The sequence below is a fragment of the Bufo gargarizans genome, chromosome 8, assembly GCF_014858855.1.
Source record: "Bufo gargarizans isolate SCDJY-AF-19 chromosome 8, ASM1485885v1, whole genome shotgun sequence".
Classification (NCBI taxonomy): Eukaryota; Metazoa; Chordata; class Amphibia; order Anura; family Bufonidae; genus Bufo; species Bufo gargarizans.
This window is the reverse complement of record NC_058087.1, coordinates 180075178-180094266: the sequence shown is the minus strand read 5'-3', so window position 1 is coordinate 180094266 and position 19089 is coordinate 180075178. Positions and strand designations below refer to the sequence as shown.

Genomic DNA, 19089 nt, shown 5'->3' with positions numbered 1-19089 from the left:
ACCTTATAGTGCGAGAGCTCCGCACTAAAAATACAGGGGCCGTGACTACTAGATTTTTTTATGCCATAGTTTATATATATTATTTTTTATTTATTATAAGGTCTTTTATTGTCTCAGGATATTGCATCTAGTGTATTTTATATCTATGCACAGATTTTGCAATAATAAATTGAGGTATATTGTTATCATGAAGCCAGTCATCTATTATTTTATATTTTACTTTCACATATGCGATTTGGTTGCAGGTTTTGAGATCCGGCAGAGGATCGGATCCGTTTTGATCACACATCCGGATGCATCCGTTCCATTAGGATGCGGTTGTGTGAAATCGAAACGGAACAAACTGGATCCATCACTAAATACTTTCAAAGCCAATTGGTGACGGATTTTTATTTTTTTTAGGATCCTAAAAAACCCAGATCCCTCACCATTGACTTACATTCTTTTTAGTGACGAATCCAGTTTGTTCCACTTCGATGACCGGACACAAAACCACAGCTTGCGGTGGTTTTGTGTCCGGTCACAAAACGGAATGGTGACGGAAGGGATCTCTTTCCATTCAGAATGCATGAGGACCAAACTGAAACGTTTTGGTCCGGTTTTGATAAGATCCTCTGCCGGATGTCAAACCTGGAAAAGCCAAAAAACGCATATGTAAAAGTAGTCTAAGATGTGTATTATGAGTGGAGACATCACAGGTGGCCTGTGACACGGAGTTATGCTGGTATGGGCCATATACCCTCAGACGGGATGTCAATGCCGGCTACAAAAGTGCATCTATGTAACGTGTATATTGGGAAAGTACACGGATACTCATTGGCAAGTAAGGGGTTAAAGTGGTTTTCCAGCATTTTTATGTTGATGACCTATCCTCAGCATCGGCCATCAATATCTGAATAGTGGGGGTCCCGAGTTGCTCCAGAGCCTGAACTACACGGCTCCCCCCACTCTGTAATGGACAGAGCTGGTTATCTCAGACTGTATGTCCCTGTTCAGACCTGGAATAGTGCTCTACAGCAGTCTGCACAAAGATAACCCTCTTAAAGGGGAACTCCAGGAACAGAGAAGGAAGAGAAGAGAGCGCTGTCGGTATTGGTAAAAAAAGGATTCAGGTGTGTATAGTATTAGTTTGATTTTTTTTAGGCCCCTTTCACACGGGCGAGTATTCCGCGCGGATGTGATGCGGGAGGTGAACGCATTGCACCCGCACTGAATCCCGACCCATTCATTTCTATGGGGCTGTGCACACGAGCGGTGATTTTCACACATCGCTTGTGCGTTGCGTGAAAATCGCAGCATGCTCTATATTCTGCTGAGTGATCCCGGCTGAGTGATCAAGTGGATTAAGGTGAGTTCAATTATTATTATTATTTTTTTAACCCCTCCAGCCCTATTGTACTATGCATTCTGTATTCAGAATGCTATTATTTTCCCTTATAACCATGTTATAAGGGAAAATACAATCTACAGAACACCGATCCCAAGCCTGAACTTCTGTGAAGAAGTTCGGGTTTGGGTACCAAAAATGCTGATTTTTCTCACGCGAGTGCAAAACGCATTACAATATTTTGCACTCGCGCGGAAAAATCGCGCATGTTCCCGCAACGCCCGTCTGAAAGAGGCCTTATTGGCGGAATGCTGCGTTTCAGGGCTGTTCTGGCCCCTTCCTCAGATTCAATACCAACAATTAAATAGGAATTCCAGAAAAATAGGCACTAAAACAGATCCGAAGAGAGACGGAATAAGAATTGCTACTAAATATAGATTTTGAATGGACATGAATAATTCTATTCAATCATTCGCTAACACCCTGCATACCCTCTGAGTTTCCCCTTATGTTCTGCGGACCAGAGGGTTGCCGGATTAGCAGAACCTCTCACCTGTAAGCATATGGAGACTTCAAGATGGCCAGCTCTCCAGTAAATGGAAACATATCCTCATATTCAATGAGTAAACCATTGGCCCCAAGCTTGGAGAGAAGAGGAAATATCTAATAAGGAGAGAAAAAGAGTCATCAGGATAACGCCCCCAGACATGACGTCGCACCTCCGCTTTTGCCAAGAGGTTCTGCAGCAAGAAGGATCCTGTATAAACTTGCACAGCTGAATTAGCGCAATTTACATTCTGGGTGTTAGATGTCAAATAATTAATAAACCAATTACCGTTGCTTCTCATGTTCACTTTGAAATTCCCTTGACTCATGACTAGAAGTAGGAATCATGTAAGGAAACGAGTGATTATTTCTCCACCTACTGTAAGAAGGTACAAGGAATCATGGTAGATAGGCATGTGTCACAGAGGTTCCTGTCCTCGGTGGAGTAAGAGACGGTTTTCTGTGTCAGCAGCAGTTGCTGTTTGACACCTTGCTAGCTAGTATGGCTGGAAATAGCTGACCTGGGATGGCTTTTACTGGGGAGTAGTTAAAGTGCTTGGTGGGTGACTACTCCCCACGGTCCAGGCCGGGTTTTGGCAGCACCTGGCTGTCCTTAAATAGACAGCTGGGCTCAGCAGAGATGTCTCTGTTTTTGGGATCTGAGGCTTTGTGCCGTGCTGGAGGGCTGAGAGCCGCACGCTGGGGAAACAGGCCCCCTAAAGCCTGCTGTGGACTACTGGGGGCATAACTGCCAGTAAGGTAACTTGTGTTATATGCAAAACCCCACACTACATAAACTGTGAAAAAAAATATCTGATTACTATGGCATTTTAAACGTACCTTTAGGGTCCATTCACATGTCTGTAAGTGTTTTGCGAATTCCGCAAAACACGGACACCTGCAATGTGCGATCTGCAATTTGCGGACCGAACATCACAGACACTATAATAGAAAATGCCTTTTCTGGTCCACAATTGCGGACAGGAATAGGACATGTTCTATTTTTTCAGGAACGGAATTGCGGATCCTGAAAAAATGGATGCAGATCCCAGAAATGCGGATTCGCATCCGTTCCAGCCCCATTGAAAGTCTTGGTCGGTTACTTTGATCTCATTGATCAGGGCCATAGGACAAAAATGATCAATTTTTTGCATAACATTTTTTGTCCAAATCCTCCTCCCTCTGCATTTTCGTCTGATTTCCGCAAACTCCATGTCGATGACCATACTCCACCATTTATTTAGCAACGTGATGTTTATCCCACCAGCTCATCTTCCAAAGTGTGGTCTTAAGGCGGAACCGTACTCAAATGGAGAAGAAGGTGGAGGTGTAGCAGGGTGTGAAGAAGGTGGAAGACAAAGGTGTACACTCAAACACACCCTCACACACCTTTAATTTGCTACAGTCTACTTTACAAACGTTGGATTATGCGATCGCAACTACGATGTTTTGAGCAATAATCATCACGTCTAAAAAGGTCATTGTTGAAACGTTCAATACACCCAAAACAGGGGTGGATTCCCCATAGACCTTACAGGGAAATTTCCCGGTGGGCCGATGCCCAGGGGGCCGTCTGAGCCCTCCTCACGGCCGGCCAGTGGAAGTTTTTGGGGATGTATTTTGTGCTGATGGGGGCAGTATTTTGTGATGGACTGTGGTATTTGGCTCTGTTGGGGCGGTATAATGTGCCGCAATATGGTATTGCTGACCCTGCCTTTCATCAATTTGGGCCTGACTACAAAACGGGGCTAGTTTTAGTATTTTTCCAGGATCCGCCCCTGCCCAGAAACGACTCGTTCTTTTCTCAATCGTTCCGATAATCGCTTTGTGTAAAGGCGCCATTAGAAGGAGTTCCACAGATTGAGCACTCCTACTCCTATGTAACATGAGACAGAACAGTTGCTAAGGATGTGACAATCCCATTGAAGAGACTGTGGTATCCCCTGCCACCAGTTATGGCTATACTGTGCCATTCCCACCTTGCTTTATTAATCAGATTTTCCTAGAAATAAATTAAATGTGGAGAAACAACATGAGACTGGATCAAGATGATCACTCAGGAATCCCTACTAGTCACCAATTTTTTTCACACAGAATCAGCACCTCTCTGTGGATTTTATGTACTGCCCAGGTGATATATATAATTTTTTGTGGGTTAAAAACACAAAATGGTGGGTTTGCGCAGAGAAATGTCTCACAGGTGATCACTTACATCCAGGAGCAGATTAACACTGCACAGACAGCTTACTAAATACCAGAACCCTCTCCACTTTGATTGGCAGGACCAGAAAGTAAAAACATTTTTACTGCCTGGTCCTGTCAAAGTGCAGCGGGTGTAGCAGTTGCAGAGAGAGCAGAGCCTCTAGGTGTAATGGTAACGCCCCCGTTGCTCTTAGAGGCTCATTTGCATATAATAAAAACATCATTTTTCTCAGCAATGCGGACACATATGAACATGGGACCAACACAGATGCACATGTAACAGGTCAGCCAGTATCATAGGTACAAAACTGCCAACAGATGCCCTTTAAAAAGTTCTGCAATATACAATGATGAGACGGTCCTCTCACCTGCTCATAGTAGGACACTTTCGGAGGCGCTCCCTTCAGATCCAAGTGGACTAGCTTCATCTCGATGCCACTGAAATCTTTCAATGCGACCTCTCCTGCCGCTGTCTTTATCTTTGGCTGAGGAATTATTTCCTCCTCACGTTGCGGCTCAGGAGGAAGATCCTTGATTATCGGGTCTACTGGATCTTCTGCTTCCTCACCCCAAAAAAAGTTAGCTCTTTTTTCTACCATTACAGGATGCGTTACCTGAGGACGACTGTAGACAGGAAAATGTGTGAAAATATCTGCTCAAGTGTGAGTGAAGATGGATAGAGAAGATATATTGGACACACTGGAGAAGATAGATAGACACATGGACAAGTTAGATTTAGGACATAATTATCTCCATCTGGGTTGAACTTGTTTTTTTTGGGTTCAACAAAGGAAATTATTTTGAGGGCTCCCCCTCCATCTATACTTTCATGGCTTGTGAATTTCTTCATGTTCAGCTTCATATGTTTCCTAGTGAAGCTTTTACATCTCATTATTGTATCAGAGCCCAGCCCACCGGAGGATCAGGGTGGCCGACTGTCCAGAAATGTCTAGACAGTCCATAAAAATAAGTGACTTTTTTCTTGTGTCCGTAAAAAAACAAAAAACGTGTTTGTGATTTTATTTTTTTAGGTTGGACGTACTTGACTAGATTATTTTGGTGGTAATTCTCATCATTTTGCAGCTCACAGTAAATTCTGGTGATGAGCTATTATCAGTATATTGAGCTATAGACATGGATTACTTATAATCTTTATCATTCATTATTGTTTTCCAATTTGTCCGTAAAAAATGTTGGCTGTCCGTGATTTTAGGATAAGATGTCCAGAAAAATTCTGGTTGCCAACCCTGCAGAGGATTTCTGGTGGTCCAGACTAACTCTGCCCAGAAATAAGCAACACCACACAGTCATTGAGACTGGCCATGTTATTGAGGGAGCTGACAGTCCAAAAACAGATGTGGACCTGGTGAGCCACCATAAATGCACAGAAGGGTAATGGGCGTAGGACGTGTCCGGCATAACTGGGATGAACACTCAACATAACCTATTGAATCCCCGCTTAATCCCAAACCAGATGATCCAAAATTCCCACTAATCCGACAAATACTCCAAACCTCTTATACTAATTATGTCGCAGAGGCTTCACAGACAAACGTGTTTCAGATTTTACGAGCTTCATGTGCGTTATTTCAGTAAAGCAGGGCTTGGCCTTTACAAGAGCCATGAGTCTGCAAATAAGGCAGAGGTGCAATAAATCCGCCAAACCAGGGGAGCCCGCTGGGTGCTGGTGGGCACTTACAAGTCATAATGCAGCAATGCCAGGAAGGCCTAGCTACCCCTCTGGGCAGCCCCCCACAAGTTCGGAGAGGTCCCAGATCACTATTCAGTCTATCTTATGTCTCTATGAAAAATAGACACTTGGTATAAGCTTAGATGTGACACCTTAACACTGCTCTTCTCCAGTCACTAACTTTACTAGACATACGCCAGCTTTATTTGCACAATCATATAAAAAAAAAAAAATAGGTGTATACACACAGTCTTCCCCGTCCAGGTCCTTTGTCTATTAGCCAAAGCAGCCACAAAGAGTGTCTCTGTCTCTAGACTACCATGTCTATAGATTGCACATGCAGTCCATTCCAAACAGTGTGGTAATACCTTATTTCGCCTGCGGGAGTGCTGCAGGGAAATTCAACACTTGCTGAACACTGGGCAAGAGGGCATCCAGTGATAAGGGAACCTGAAGGGGCCCAATAAGGGGACACCAACTCCATAAATGACTCCTTTTAATATATTTTATACAGGGGCCCAAGAGCTCCTAGCTTTTGAGAGTTGACCTTACTTGATTTCTGTTGCAAAAATTAACCTTTTTTAAAAGACCATGAGTGTTTATTTGTCTCCAACTTGGCTGGTGTCAGCGATCATGCGCCTCATGGCTAAAGGCTATGACACTAATATAGTGTGTGGAGGAAATCACTTACCTGCCTCTTTGAATATACTTTATCATAGCCAGTGCCACAATGACGAGGACTCCCAAACGCAGAAAATGAATTTTCCTTTGGTAAGACATCTCTATGGAGAGATTGGAGAAATAAAATTAAAACCTGACACCAAAGCTGAACTACACAGCTCCCTCCATTGTGTGGCGCACAAAGCCGGTTACCTGCAGTTACCGGCTCCAGCCACTACACAACAGACGGAGCTGTGGAGTTCTTCTGCTTCTGATTGGTGGGTCCTGAGGATAGGGCATCAATATTAAAATTCTGAAAACCCCCTTTAATTAGTTCTGGGACTATCATTGTAATTTTAAAAAAAAACATTGTAACTTGACATCTACAGAAAAGTAGTAACTGCCTAAAAATGTGAAAATAGAAAAAAAAATAAGTAACTAGAAATTACCATAACTAAATTAGATAAGGCAAGTCTTTAAAGAGAGTGTCAGCAGTTTTCACCCTGCAAAACTGCTGATAGAGCTGAATGGGGTCAGTATGAGGTGGGTATACCTCATCCTGACCTTTATGGCAGCTTTAATTATCAGAAAGATTGAGAAAATGAAGTTTTATTACATTGGCTGCTGTACCCGGGAAGCAGTCCCCATCATAATGGTATGATCATCTACCTCACCATGTCCTTTACTTAGCTCTGTCAGCAGTTTTGCAGGGTAAAAACTGATGACAGACTCCCTTTAAACTGGCTATACGTACGCATAAGGCCAAGTTCACACTTCAGTTTTTTGGTCAGTTATTTCCATCAGTAAGTTCTGTGAAGACAGCCCCAGAGCTGGAATGGTGTGGGGAGATCACGTCACAAGTACCACTTAGGGGCAGGGGGAATTTTATTAAATTCCTGGACAACCCCTTCAAGGCAAAATCATCAGTTTGGCTCAAATTAATCAAATTGTGGCATGTAATATGCACCCTCAGATTAGGTGGGACTAATCTATGCTCTAATCTGTGATGGCGGCCTCCCAACCTTCCCCCGACAGGAGAGGTCAGCAGCGTCTTATTTCCCGCTGATTGGTGGAGGCTGGTAAAAGGTAAAATTAGGACACACACAAGTTTAATTTAAAGTCATAAATGTCATATTTCATTAAAACAGTTCAGCCCTGTACCTCCAATATCCCATCTTAAATGACGGCCCCCAACTGGTCGACGGTCCCTAATTTTAAGTGCAGGGGCCTAAACAAAAAGTGGTACAAATACCGGCTGGATATAATCAAATAACAGGCCCGGTCAATACCAGGCGGTAACTTCAGAAGTATAATGAACAGTCAGAGGTAAGGTCAAAGTCAAAGCAGAAGTCAAGATACAGGAGTTCCAAAATGTACAAACATTAGTGTGGCAATGAAGACCAATCACAGCGACCTGTGCGGCCGGACTCGCCGACTGATCATGGACAGGTAAGTACTTAAAGCAACATCGTCACTATTTCAAACCCTCCTATACCGCGACACGGTCACAATTTTGCATTAGCTACGAAGAACAATTGACGTTGCATTACCACTGACTTGTTCTTGGCGCCATGTAGTCCTGGCCTCCTTGAATTTTTTTTTACTTTTTGCTGAACTTCCAGGACGATACCTCCCATCATGCCAAAGTCCAAGTTTATATTGGAGATCCCTGGATAGTCAGGGATTTCTGAGCAGGCGAGCCAATGTTGTCATGAGGGTCTGACAACTCTGGATCCAGGGGGAATGAATAATGAGCCAAAAAAATAAATTCATTAACCCCTTCACGCATTATGACGTACAGGTACGTCATTGCGCGACAGGGGATGTATGGAGCGGGCCTCTGCAGTGAGCCCGCTCCATACGCACAATCTGCCGGCTGCATGATGCATCCGGCCGCACTAACAGGAAGTGGCGATCGCGCAGGCCCCTGCCATTCAACCCCTCCGATCGGAGCCGCCCCAGTGAAATCGCGGGGCTTCCGATCAATTGCCATGGCAGCCTGGACGCTGCTGAAGCTATTCAGGCCTGCCATGGCTTTCTCCATACTGAGCTATGCACGAGGCACAGCGCTGAATGGAGTGTGTAAAAATCCTATTCACCATAATAGATCTCTGTATTATGGTGAATAGGAGATGGGATCAAAAGATCACATGTACGAGGCCCCTATGGGGGCCAATTGCTGTAAAAAATAAATAAAAGTTAAAAAAAAACAAAAAAAAACCCCACTATATTAAAAGTTTAAATCACCACCCTTTCCCAATTTTACATATAAAACTACATAAACAATAAAAAAAATTAAACATATTGGGTATCGCCGCGTCCAAAAATGTCTGAACTATTAAAGAATTTTTAAAAAATTCTTGTGCGGTGAACGCAGTAACCGAAAAAAAAATGGTAAAACACGCGATTTGCCATTTTGGCCCAAAAAAAACATTTGAATAACTGATCATAACGTTGTATGTATTACAAAAATGGCATCAATGAAAAGTACAGTTCGTTACACAAAAAACAAGCCCTTATGAAGCTCTGTAGACGGCAATATCAAAAAGTTATGGCTGTCAGAATATAGCGATGCAAAGAAAATTTAGATTTTTCTGAAGATTAAATTTTTTTTTTAAGTAGTAAAACAAACAAACAAAATTTTTTTTTCAAGTTTGGCATCGCCGCATTTGTATTGAGCCGCAAAACAAGAATGTCAGGTCATTTTTAGTGCATAGTGAACGCTGTGATGTCAAACCCCCAAAAACCTTGGTGGAATTTTGTATTTTTTTTTTCAATTTTGCCACACAAATAATTGTTTCCCTTATTTCTAATACAGAACATGGTAAATTAAATGGTGGCATAAAAAAAATGCATCTTGTCCCACAAAAAAAAAAAGCCCTCATATAGCTATGTGAACGGAAAAATAAATAAAAAAAGTTATGGCTTTTGGAACATGAGGAAAAAAAATTAAAAAGTTAAAATTTTAATTGGCCTGGTCTTGAAGGGGTTAAGTTCTGCATATCCCATTATCCCCTGGCATATCCGAGGAGGTCCACAGTCATCACAATCATTTAGATTAAAAAGGGGCAGCATAACCTAGGATCACGGAGGGTAAAAGGAGGAAATTCTGACCGTACAGGGTTAAAATTGGGTAACAAGAATATAACAGTACGGAAGGAACGGAGTGAGAGACTGGCATGAAAAGGTGGCAGAGCCCATAGGCGGCATTGCATTATTGCTTCAGATAACAGTACCCAGGCTTCCTATGAGAAGGAAGGGGCAGAAATGCAGATCTCATTACCTGGTCACCCCATGAATTCCTCTGCAGGTGTCGGAGCGAGCAGCCGGAGAACTGCTGCAGGCTGTCGGCTTGCTGCGATCTTACAAGGACACACCAGGAAGTCCACAGCAGAACCCGTATTTCCTGCTCTGAAGAAGTGACACAGGCTTTACTGTATCAGCGGGTGATCCCGTGAGACAATGAACGCACCTGTCAGTCACCAGGAGGACAGCCATGGCAGGGGTTAACGGGCTGCGAGTCACCAGGATGTGCGACGTTCACGAGGATCGCTCCTGACCCCTGCTCGACTGTTCTGCTATAAAACATAAAGCTTCGGCCGCACCTACTAATATACAAAGAAGTGGCAATCTGCAGCTACCGAGCATGCACAATGCAAGAGCTGCGACATACTGGCGACATCAGGCGAGGGCGTATTAACCCCGAACCGCCCCAACCACAGCACACTGCGCCAAAGCCCTCCATTTAACGTGTTTGCCAGCATATAAAAGCATATCAGCACTGAAGAAACTGCTCCACACCTGTCCATGGAAGTGTCTGGTATTGTAGCCCTGCTCTATTGAAGCCAATGGGGTTGAGGTGCAATACTGCACACAACCAATGGACAGGTGTGGCGCTGTTTTTGGAAGAAAGCCATCATGTTTTTCTAATCCTGGACATCTCCTTTAGGCTCCATTCACACGTCCGTGATGTGTTGCGGGTCCGCAACACACCAGCCCGGCACCCCCATAGAAATGCCTATTGTTGTCCGCAAGCTGCAGACAAGAAAAGGACACGTTCTATCTTTTGCGGAGCTGCGGACCCGAAGATCGGGGACGCGCTCCGCAATTGCGGATGCAGACAGCACACATTCCGTCCCCATAGAGAATAAATAGGTCTGCACTCGTTCCGCAAAATTGCAGAACGGATGCGGACACATTCTGCGGACGTGTGAATGGAGCCTTAAAGGGAACCCGTCAGCACCAAAATGGATCATAAACCGCCAGCAGTACATTAAAGCTGTTAACATCCGTCTTCTACTGACGTTCTTGTGTAAGATGTCTGAGGCTCATGATCGCTGTAAAACAACTTTTATTCCCCCGCAGGTCATATGCAAACGAGGCTTCCTTGCTTCGAGTCTAGGTAAGCACGTCCCCTAACCGTCCCCTCTTTTCTTAGATTGACAGTGCCTTTTGCGCTGTGGCATTAGAAGAATTTTGATGTCTCTGACTTTTAGTCTAACCAGACTGTAATTCCTCTAGCGCCGGTCTATGTAAACAGTAGGTTTAAAGAGCACATGCTTGGAATAACTTCTTTATTAACTTCAACTTTTCTTCATATAAAACTGCCACCTCCGCAGCAGATCGTCCATCTACAAAACACGTGTTGAAAAGATATCACAAAATGGCGGTACGATTAAGATGGTGGTTCAACTGTTCAATCTTGTCAGTCAACATAAAATGGTGGATATATTTCTCTCTTCAGTATCTGTACTCGCACTTTAAAGTTATTTAAGCGCTTTATCATCTCTCTGAGAGGTATATCTGAGGTCTAACTAATAGTTCTACTTGCAGTTAGCAGTGACTATTTGTAGATTGGTTGAGTATGATCTGGTATGGTTGTATGCAATTTGGATTGCAATATGGAATCTGAATGCTTACAATTTGTAGCTTGCAATTGGTTTTGTATTTGGCAACTTGAACTTGCAATTGGTGGAACTGTAAGTAAAATATATATATATACACACACACATACATACACACACATACACACACACACACACACACACACACACACTTCAGTATACAGTTCTAAACACAATTCTAACAATAGGAACATTATATAACTGTTTTAAAGGGCTTCTGTCACCCCCCAAAACTCATTTTTCATTTTTTGGGCATATTAAAATCCTTCTTGTACGACTATTCCTTATATAGGGCTCTTACCTTGTTCTGTGGCTTCGTTTCATAAAAAAAAAAAAAAAAAAAAAGTTTCGAGCTTTTAAAATATGCTAATGACTTCACTACCAGCAAGTTGAGCGGTTACTTGCTGGTAGCCGCCGCATCCTCCTTTTAAAAAAAAAGCCCCCTCCTCCAGTTGATTGACAGGGCCAGCGAGCGCTCTCCTCCTCCGGCTGGCCCTGTCTGCAATTCAAATCCCGCGCCTGCACCTTACGTGTCTTCATTCGGCGCAGGCGCTCGCTTCCTCAGCACTTCCTCAGTGCGCCTATTTTAAAAGCTCGATTTGTTTAATAAAACAAAGCCACAGAACAAGGTAAGAGCCCTATATAGGGAATAGTTGTACAATAAGGATTTTAATATGCCCAAAAATGAAAAATGAGTTTTGGGGGGTGACAGAAGCCCTTTAAATACCTATTTTGGCCTCTTGTTCCCATAATACAGGCTGTGTGAGAAGCTGGCTCTGATTTGTCTAGACTTCTGCCCAGCAACAACAGATTAACACTGTACTTTCTGGTGTGTCACTGAGCTTACCTTACATTACAAAATGAATCTTAAAAAGGCATATTATATTTTTCTGCTTCTGTGAACACAAAATATAACAGTAATATGACATCCAAAACATGATGTCACAGTAAATAACTCTGCTTTTGTCTTTAACACAAATATAGGAACTGTATTAAAGGCTATTGGCAGGTCTAGCTGTATACTCACATAAGGCTATACTAGCAACCTAGGACAGGTCTTAGCTGGCCTGCTACAGAGTGGCCTTTTAGGTAGCTGCTGCATTTAGTTCAACCGTATAGAAAAACGTAGCAGACTGCGCATTCCTGTACAGAGGGCACAGCAAAAAGAACACAAAAACGTACACTTTGCAGTATTTTAACAATGGCACCCTATGGGTAATGCATGCTACTGCAAGTTTATAGTATCATACATCAGAGACTTGTGAAGGAGGTATACTCCAGGAAATTTTCCTGACGACGATAAGGCAGTGTGCACAGAGCCTTAGCTTTCCATTGCAATCCTGATCTTTTCCCCCGTCATAGGTTACCCAATTCTCTCCTAGACTGTCACAGATCAAGCACTGAATTTAAAGGGCATCTGTCAGCAGTTTTGTCCCTATGACACCGGCTGACCTATTGCATGTGCACTTGGCAGCTAAAGACATCTGTGTTGGTCCCATGTTCCTATGCACCCGCATTGCTGAGAAAAATTATGTTTTAATGCATGCAAATGAGTCTCTAGGAGCATTGGGGGCGTTGCTGTTGCTCCTAAAGCAGGGTTTCTCAGGACCCACCTACCGGTCAGGGTTTGAGAATATCCCACAGAATGAATAGCTGTGGTAAGTCCTGATGCATGGACACTAATTATATCACCTGCTCAATACTAAAGAAATCCTGAAAACATGACCGGCAGGTGGGTCCCGAGGACCGGAGTTGAGAAACCCTGTCCTAGAGGATCAGATTTCTTTGCACCTGTCGCACCCTCTGATTTGACAGGACGAGGTGTGATGGCGTTTTATCCCTGCCTGGTCCTGTCAAAGTGCAGACGGCGCAGCAGTTGCAGAGAGAGCAGAACCTCTAGGTGTAACGGCAACGCCCCCATTGCTCTTAGAGGCTCATTTGCATATATTAACATTTCATTTTTCTCAGTAATGCGGGAACATATGAACATGGGACCAACACAGATGTCTTCAGCTTCTAAGCGCACATGTAACAGGTCAGCCAGTGTCATAGGTACAAAACTACTGGCAGATGCCCTTTAATCCTATGCACAATTTGATAGGAGGGAGAGAAGGGTAGAGATAGGAGGGACAAAGCATTTATAGGAAACCTGCATGACTTAGTGCTCAAGTGCTGCTAAAAATGGCTGCCGCAGCCTGGAAAGGAGGTACGCTGCAAAGATCTTCCTTATCACCAATATTATTATTATTATTATTATTTATTATTTAAGCGCCATTCATTCCATAGCGCTGTACATATGATAAGGGGTGCACATACATAATACAGACAATAAACAAAATGAGTTACAAACTGGTACAGAAGGAGAGAGGGCCCTGCCCGTGAGGGCTTACAATCTACATGGTATGGGAGAAGGACACAGTAGGTGCGGGTTAAGTTGGTCATGGCGGTATAGAGGCAGCAGGGTCACTGGTTGTAGGCTTGTCTGAAGAGGTGGGTTTTCAGGTTTCTTTTGAAGGATTCCACTGTAGGTGAGAGTCTGATATGTTGGGGTAGCGAGTTCCAGAGTATGGGGGATGCACGGGAGAAATCCTGGAGTCGATTGTGGGAAGAGGCAATAAGAGGAGAGGAGAGAAGGAGGTCTTGTGGGGGTGTATCGGGAAATTAGCTCAGAGATGTAGGGAGGGGACAGGTTATGGACGGCCTTGTATGTATTTGTAAGTACTTTGAAGTGAATTCGTTGGGCAATGGGGAGCCAGTGAAGGGATTGGCAAAGGGGAGAGGCAGAGGAATAATAGGGTGAGAGGTGGATTAGTCGGGCAGCAGAGTTGAGGATAGATTGGAGGGGTGCGAGAGTGCTAGATGGAAGGCCACAGAGGAGAATGTTGCAGTAGTCTAGGCGGGAGATAATGAGGGCATGTACAAGTATTTTCGCAGATTCAAAGTTAAGGAAAGCGCGGATGCGGGAGATGTTTTTGAGTTGGAGGACGGCAGGTGGTGGAAAGGGCTTGGATGTGCGGTCGGAAGGAAAGGGCAGAATCCAAGGATCACTCCAAGGCAGCGGGCTTTGTTGACTGGGGAGAGTGTGCAGCCATTGATCGTGATAGATAGGTCTGTTGGGGGGGTTGAACAAGATGGGGGAAAGATTATGAATTCTGTCTTATCCATGTTAAGTTTAGAAAGCGAGAGGCGAAGAAGGATGATATAGAAGATAGACATTGTGGGATTCTAGATAGTAAGGTGGTGATGTCTGGACCAGAGAGGTAGATTTGTGTGTCATCAGCGTAGGAGTGATACTGAAAGCCATAGGACTCTATGAGCTGTCCCAGGCCAAAAGTGTAGATAGAGAAGAGCAGGGGTCCTAGGACAGAGCCTTGCGGGACACCAACAGAGAGGGAATGAGACGAGGAGGTGGTGCGGGAGTGGGAGACGCTGAATGTCCGGTCTGTGAGGTATGATGTGATCCAGGAGAGGGCCAGGTCAGTGATGCCAAGAGATGAGAGAGTTTGCAACAGAAGGGAGTGGTCAACAGTGTCGAAGGCAGAGGACAGGTCAAGGAGAAGGAGGACAGAGTATTGTTTCTTGGTTTTGGCTGTGAGTAGGTCATTGGTGACTTTGGTAAGGGCAGTCTCGGTCGAGTGGTGGAGTCGGAAGCCAGATTGTAGGCGGTCAAAGAGGGAGCAGGAGGAGAGGTGGGAGGACAGTTCTGAATGGACATGTTGTTCAAGTAGCTTTGAGGCATACGGAAGAAGTGATATGGGGCGATAACTGGACAAGGAAGATGGGTCAAGTGAAGGTTTTTTGAGGATGGGTGTAATGGTAGCATGTTTAAAAGCAGAGGGGAAGACACCAGAGTTTAGTGATAGGTTGAAGAGATGAGTTAGGGCTGGGATAAACACTGCAGTGAGGTTAGGGATGAGGTGGGATGGGATTGGGTCAAGTGCACAGGTGGTCAGATGAGATTTATATAGTGCGTGATCGGTGGCGGAACTTAAAGTTCCAGGGCCCTATGGCAAAATCTGTACCGGCCACTACCTACCTAAGGTGCCATACACATTAGACGTGCGTTGGCCTAACCCGCTGTTTTCAGCAGGGCTGGATAACCATCTGCTGGGTATGAAATGTTCAGTAGGCCTATGTCTGGGAAAAGAATGATCAGACATGCTGAATTTCAACACGCCCGATCCTCAGCTGAGAAGTCTGGCAGAAGAGAGGCTTATTCCTTTCTTCCCACTGAGAACACACGCATGCTCGGCCAAACCAAGTAAGCATGTGTACGGGGATCTTGCTAGGAACAGACGAATGACAGGTATTGAAAGTGTAGAGTCACCTTTACTTGGCAGGGGGGCCTTTGGACCCCCTCAGAGGGGAATGTGACTGCACCCTCGGCAATCAGTCCCTACACAGTGGGTTTGTATTACCTAATGTGAAGGCCAGTCATAGACTTCCATCGTCTCCTGGGGCGGTGTGACGATCTTCTCACATTACAAAAGATGGAGGAGAAACGGAGAACATTCTGTGAGGTTAGGCATGAGGTCAGCAAAAGAGCCAGGGGCGATGACAGCAGAAAGCACACACCCTGCGTTATCTATTCACACCCTGTGAACATACAGTATATGCAGTGTATACACGTGAAATCAGAAGACATGTCATCCATGTGACAATTGCAGGGGTGAGATGTGACAGCTGCGGCCAGCGATTGCCTGCAGTGGTCACATGCCCTGTGTCAAACCGGATGCTGATGCAGAGACCCTGGGCCTCTAGAGTCGGGACCCAGCGGCATAGACCAGGTAAGCATAATCACCTCCATGACTCCGGCCATGCTGTGGGGTCTATAAAAAACATCATAAAAGTTGAACAACATTCTACATGTTTTAAACCTGCACCTGGGTCTGAATACTTTTGCAATAAAATGTAATTAAAAATTTTGTATAGACACTGAGCTATTCAATAAAATGTATATGTACAGCACCACCTACTGCCTGTGTGTGTGTGTGTTAGATAATGTGGCAGTTAGAGGGAGAGAGCTGCAGCAGAAAGGACATGCACTGAGCACCCCCGTCCTCCACAGCATCTCCCCTCATACACTGAGCACCCCCGTCCTCCACAGCATCTCCCCTCATACACTGAGCACCCCCCCAAGCATCTCCCCTCATACACTGAGCACCCCCCCAGCATCTCCCCTCATACACTGAGCACCCCCCCCTGCATCTCCCCTCATACACTGAGCACCCCCCCAGCATCTCCCCTCATACACTGAGCACCCCCCCCCCAAGCATCTCCCCTCATACACTGAGCCACCCCCCCCCCAAGCATCTCACCTCATACACTGAGCACCCCCCCCCCAAGCAGTCTCATACACTGAGCACCCCCCAAGCATCTCCCATCATACACTGAGCACCCCCCCCTGCATCTCCCCTTCATACACTGAGCACCCCCACAGCATCTCCCCTCATACACTGAGCACCCCCCCCAGCATCTCCCCTCATACACTGCAGCACCACCCCCCAAGCTTCCTCCCCTCATACACTGAGCCCCCCCCCAAGCATCTCATACACTGGAGCACCCCCCAACCAAAGCATCTCCACATCATACACTGAGCACCCCCCAGCATCTCCCCTTCATACACTGAGCACCCCACCAGCATCTCCCCTCATACACTGAGCACCCCCCCAGCATCTTCCCCTCAGACACTGAGCACCCCCCCCCCGCCATCTCCCCTCATACACTGAGCACCCCCCCCAGCATCTCCCCTCATACACTGAGCACCCCCCCCCCAAGCAATCTCCCCTCATACACATAGAGCACCCCCCCCCTGCATCTCCCCTCATACACTGCGCACCCCCCCCCCCTGCATCTCCCCTCATCCACTGAGCACCCCCCCCCGCATCTCCCCCTCATACACTCAGACACCCCCCCCCCCCGCATCTCCCACTCATACACTGAGCACACCCCCCCCCCCCCAGCATCTCCCCTCATGTACTGAGCACCTCCCCAGGGTGACCACATTTCCCTAACTGCCATTCAGGGACACTTACTTTCACAAGTGCATTTCGTCAACTTATACTGAGACTGGAAAAAACATATCTGCCTGTGCATTCTTCAGTGTTTCTGCACTGTACTGAGCACCCCCACATCCCCCCTCATGTACTGAGCACCCCACATCTCACCCTCATACACTGAGCACCCCCCCTAGCATCTCCCCTCATACACTGAGCACCCCCCAGCATCTCCCCTCATACACTGAGCACCCCCCCACCCCCCCAGCATCTCCCCTCATACACTGAGCACCCCCCCCAGCAATCTCCCCTCATACACTGAGCACCCCCCCCCCAGCATCTCCCATCATACACTGAGCAGCACCCCCCCAGCATCTCCCCTCATACACTGAGCACCCCCCCCAGCATCTCCCCTCATAAACTGAGCACCCCCCCCAGCATCTCTCCCTCATACACTGAGCCACCCCCCCCAGCATCTCCCCTCATACACTGAGCACCCCCCCCCCCTGCATCTCCCCTCATACACTGAGCACCCCCCCCCAGCATCTCCCCTCATACACTGAGCACCCCCCCCCCCAGCATCTCCCCTCATACACTGGCACCCCCCCCCCACGCATCTCCCCTCATACACTGAGACCCCCCCCCAGACTCTCCCCTCATACACTGAGCACCCCCCCCAGCATCTCCCCTCATACACTGAGCACCCCCCCCCCAGCATCTCCCCCTCATACACTGAGCACCCCCCCCCCAGCATCTCCCCTCATACACTGAGCACCCCCCCCCCCGCATCTCCCCTCATACACTGAGCACCCCCCCCCCCATCTCCCCTCCCCAATGCTACATCTCCTGAGCACCCCCCCCCCCCCGCATCTCCCCTCATACACTGAGCACCCCCCCCCCCGCATCTCCCCTCATACACTGAGCACCCCCCCCCCGCATCTCCCCTCATACACTGAGCACCCCCCCCCCCGCATCTCCCCTCATACACTGAGCACCCCCCCCCCCCGCATCTCCCCTCATACACTGAGCACACCCCCCCCCCATCTCCCCTCATACACTGAGCACACCCCCCCCCCCCCCCCCCCCAGCATCTCCCCTCATGTACTGAGCACCTCCCCAGGGTGACCACATTTCCTAACTGTCATTCAGGGACACTTACTTTCACAAGTGCATTTCGTCAAACTTATACTTGAGACTGGAAAAAACATATCTGCCTGTGCATTCTTCAGTGTTTCTGCACTGTACTGAGCACCCCACATCCCCCCTCATGTACTGAGCACCCCACATCTCCCCTCATGTACTGAGCACCCCCCAGCATCTCCCCTCATACACTGAGCCCTAAGAAAGTATATGATGTCCGATTTTTATTTTTCGCATGAGTCATGGCCGAACCCCATGGGATGACACAACGATGCAGTTGCTTTATTAGGCAATTGATCTCACAAACGTTAGGCTGGCTGAATGCTCGCCCCTCCCCCACACTCATGCGAGATCGGACAATTGTCCTGAACAATTATTGTTGCTCCTTGTGATAATTGGCATTTGATACATCTGACAGACGCTCATCTCCGCTGCCTCGTCGGCCTACTGCAAAGGTGCACATTAATAAAGGCACCAAGACGTAGAACTAGACAAAAGGGGGCGTTTGGTCAGCAGTTATCCTATTTCACCTAGAGTAGTATTATTTTCTATGTCATGAATTGGTTTCAGCAGGTGATCTGTAAGGAGGTGACTGTTGCTGTTAGAGAAATATACATATATTAT

General features: G+C 46.3%; 1 protein-coding gene across 1 annotated transcript in view; it reads right to left on the bottom strand.

Moving 5' to 3' along the window:
- Positions 1–10004, bottom strand: part of LOC122944728 (hexosaminidase D-like) — a 31067-nt gene extending 21063 nt beyond the window's left edge. The window contains exons 1-4 of the mRNA XM_044303303.1: positions 9709–10004; positions 6457–6547; positions 4444–4699; positions 1881–1990 (exon numbers count right to left, since the gene is read on the bottom strand). Of these exons, the coding sequence (XP_044159238.1) occupies positions 1881–1990; positions 4444–4699; positions 6457–6545 (455 nt within the window). The 5' untranslated portion in view covers positions 6546–6547; positions 9709–10004. The remainder of the gene's footprint in view (positions 1–1880; positions 1991–4443; positions 4700–6456; positions 6548–9708) is intronic.
- Positions 10005–19089: the final 9085 nt, after the last annotated feature.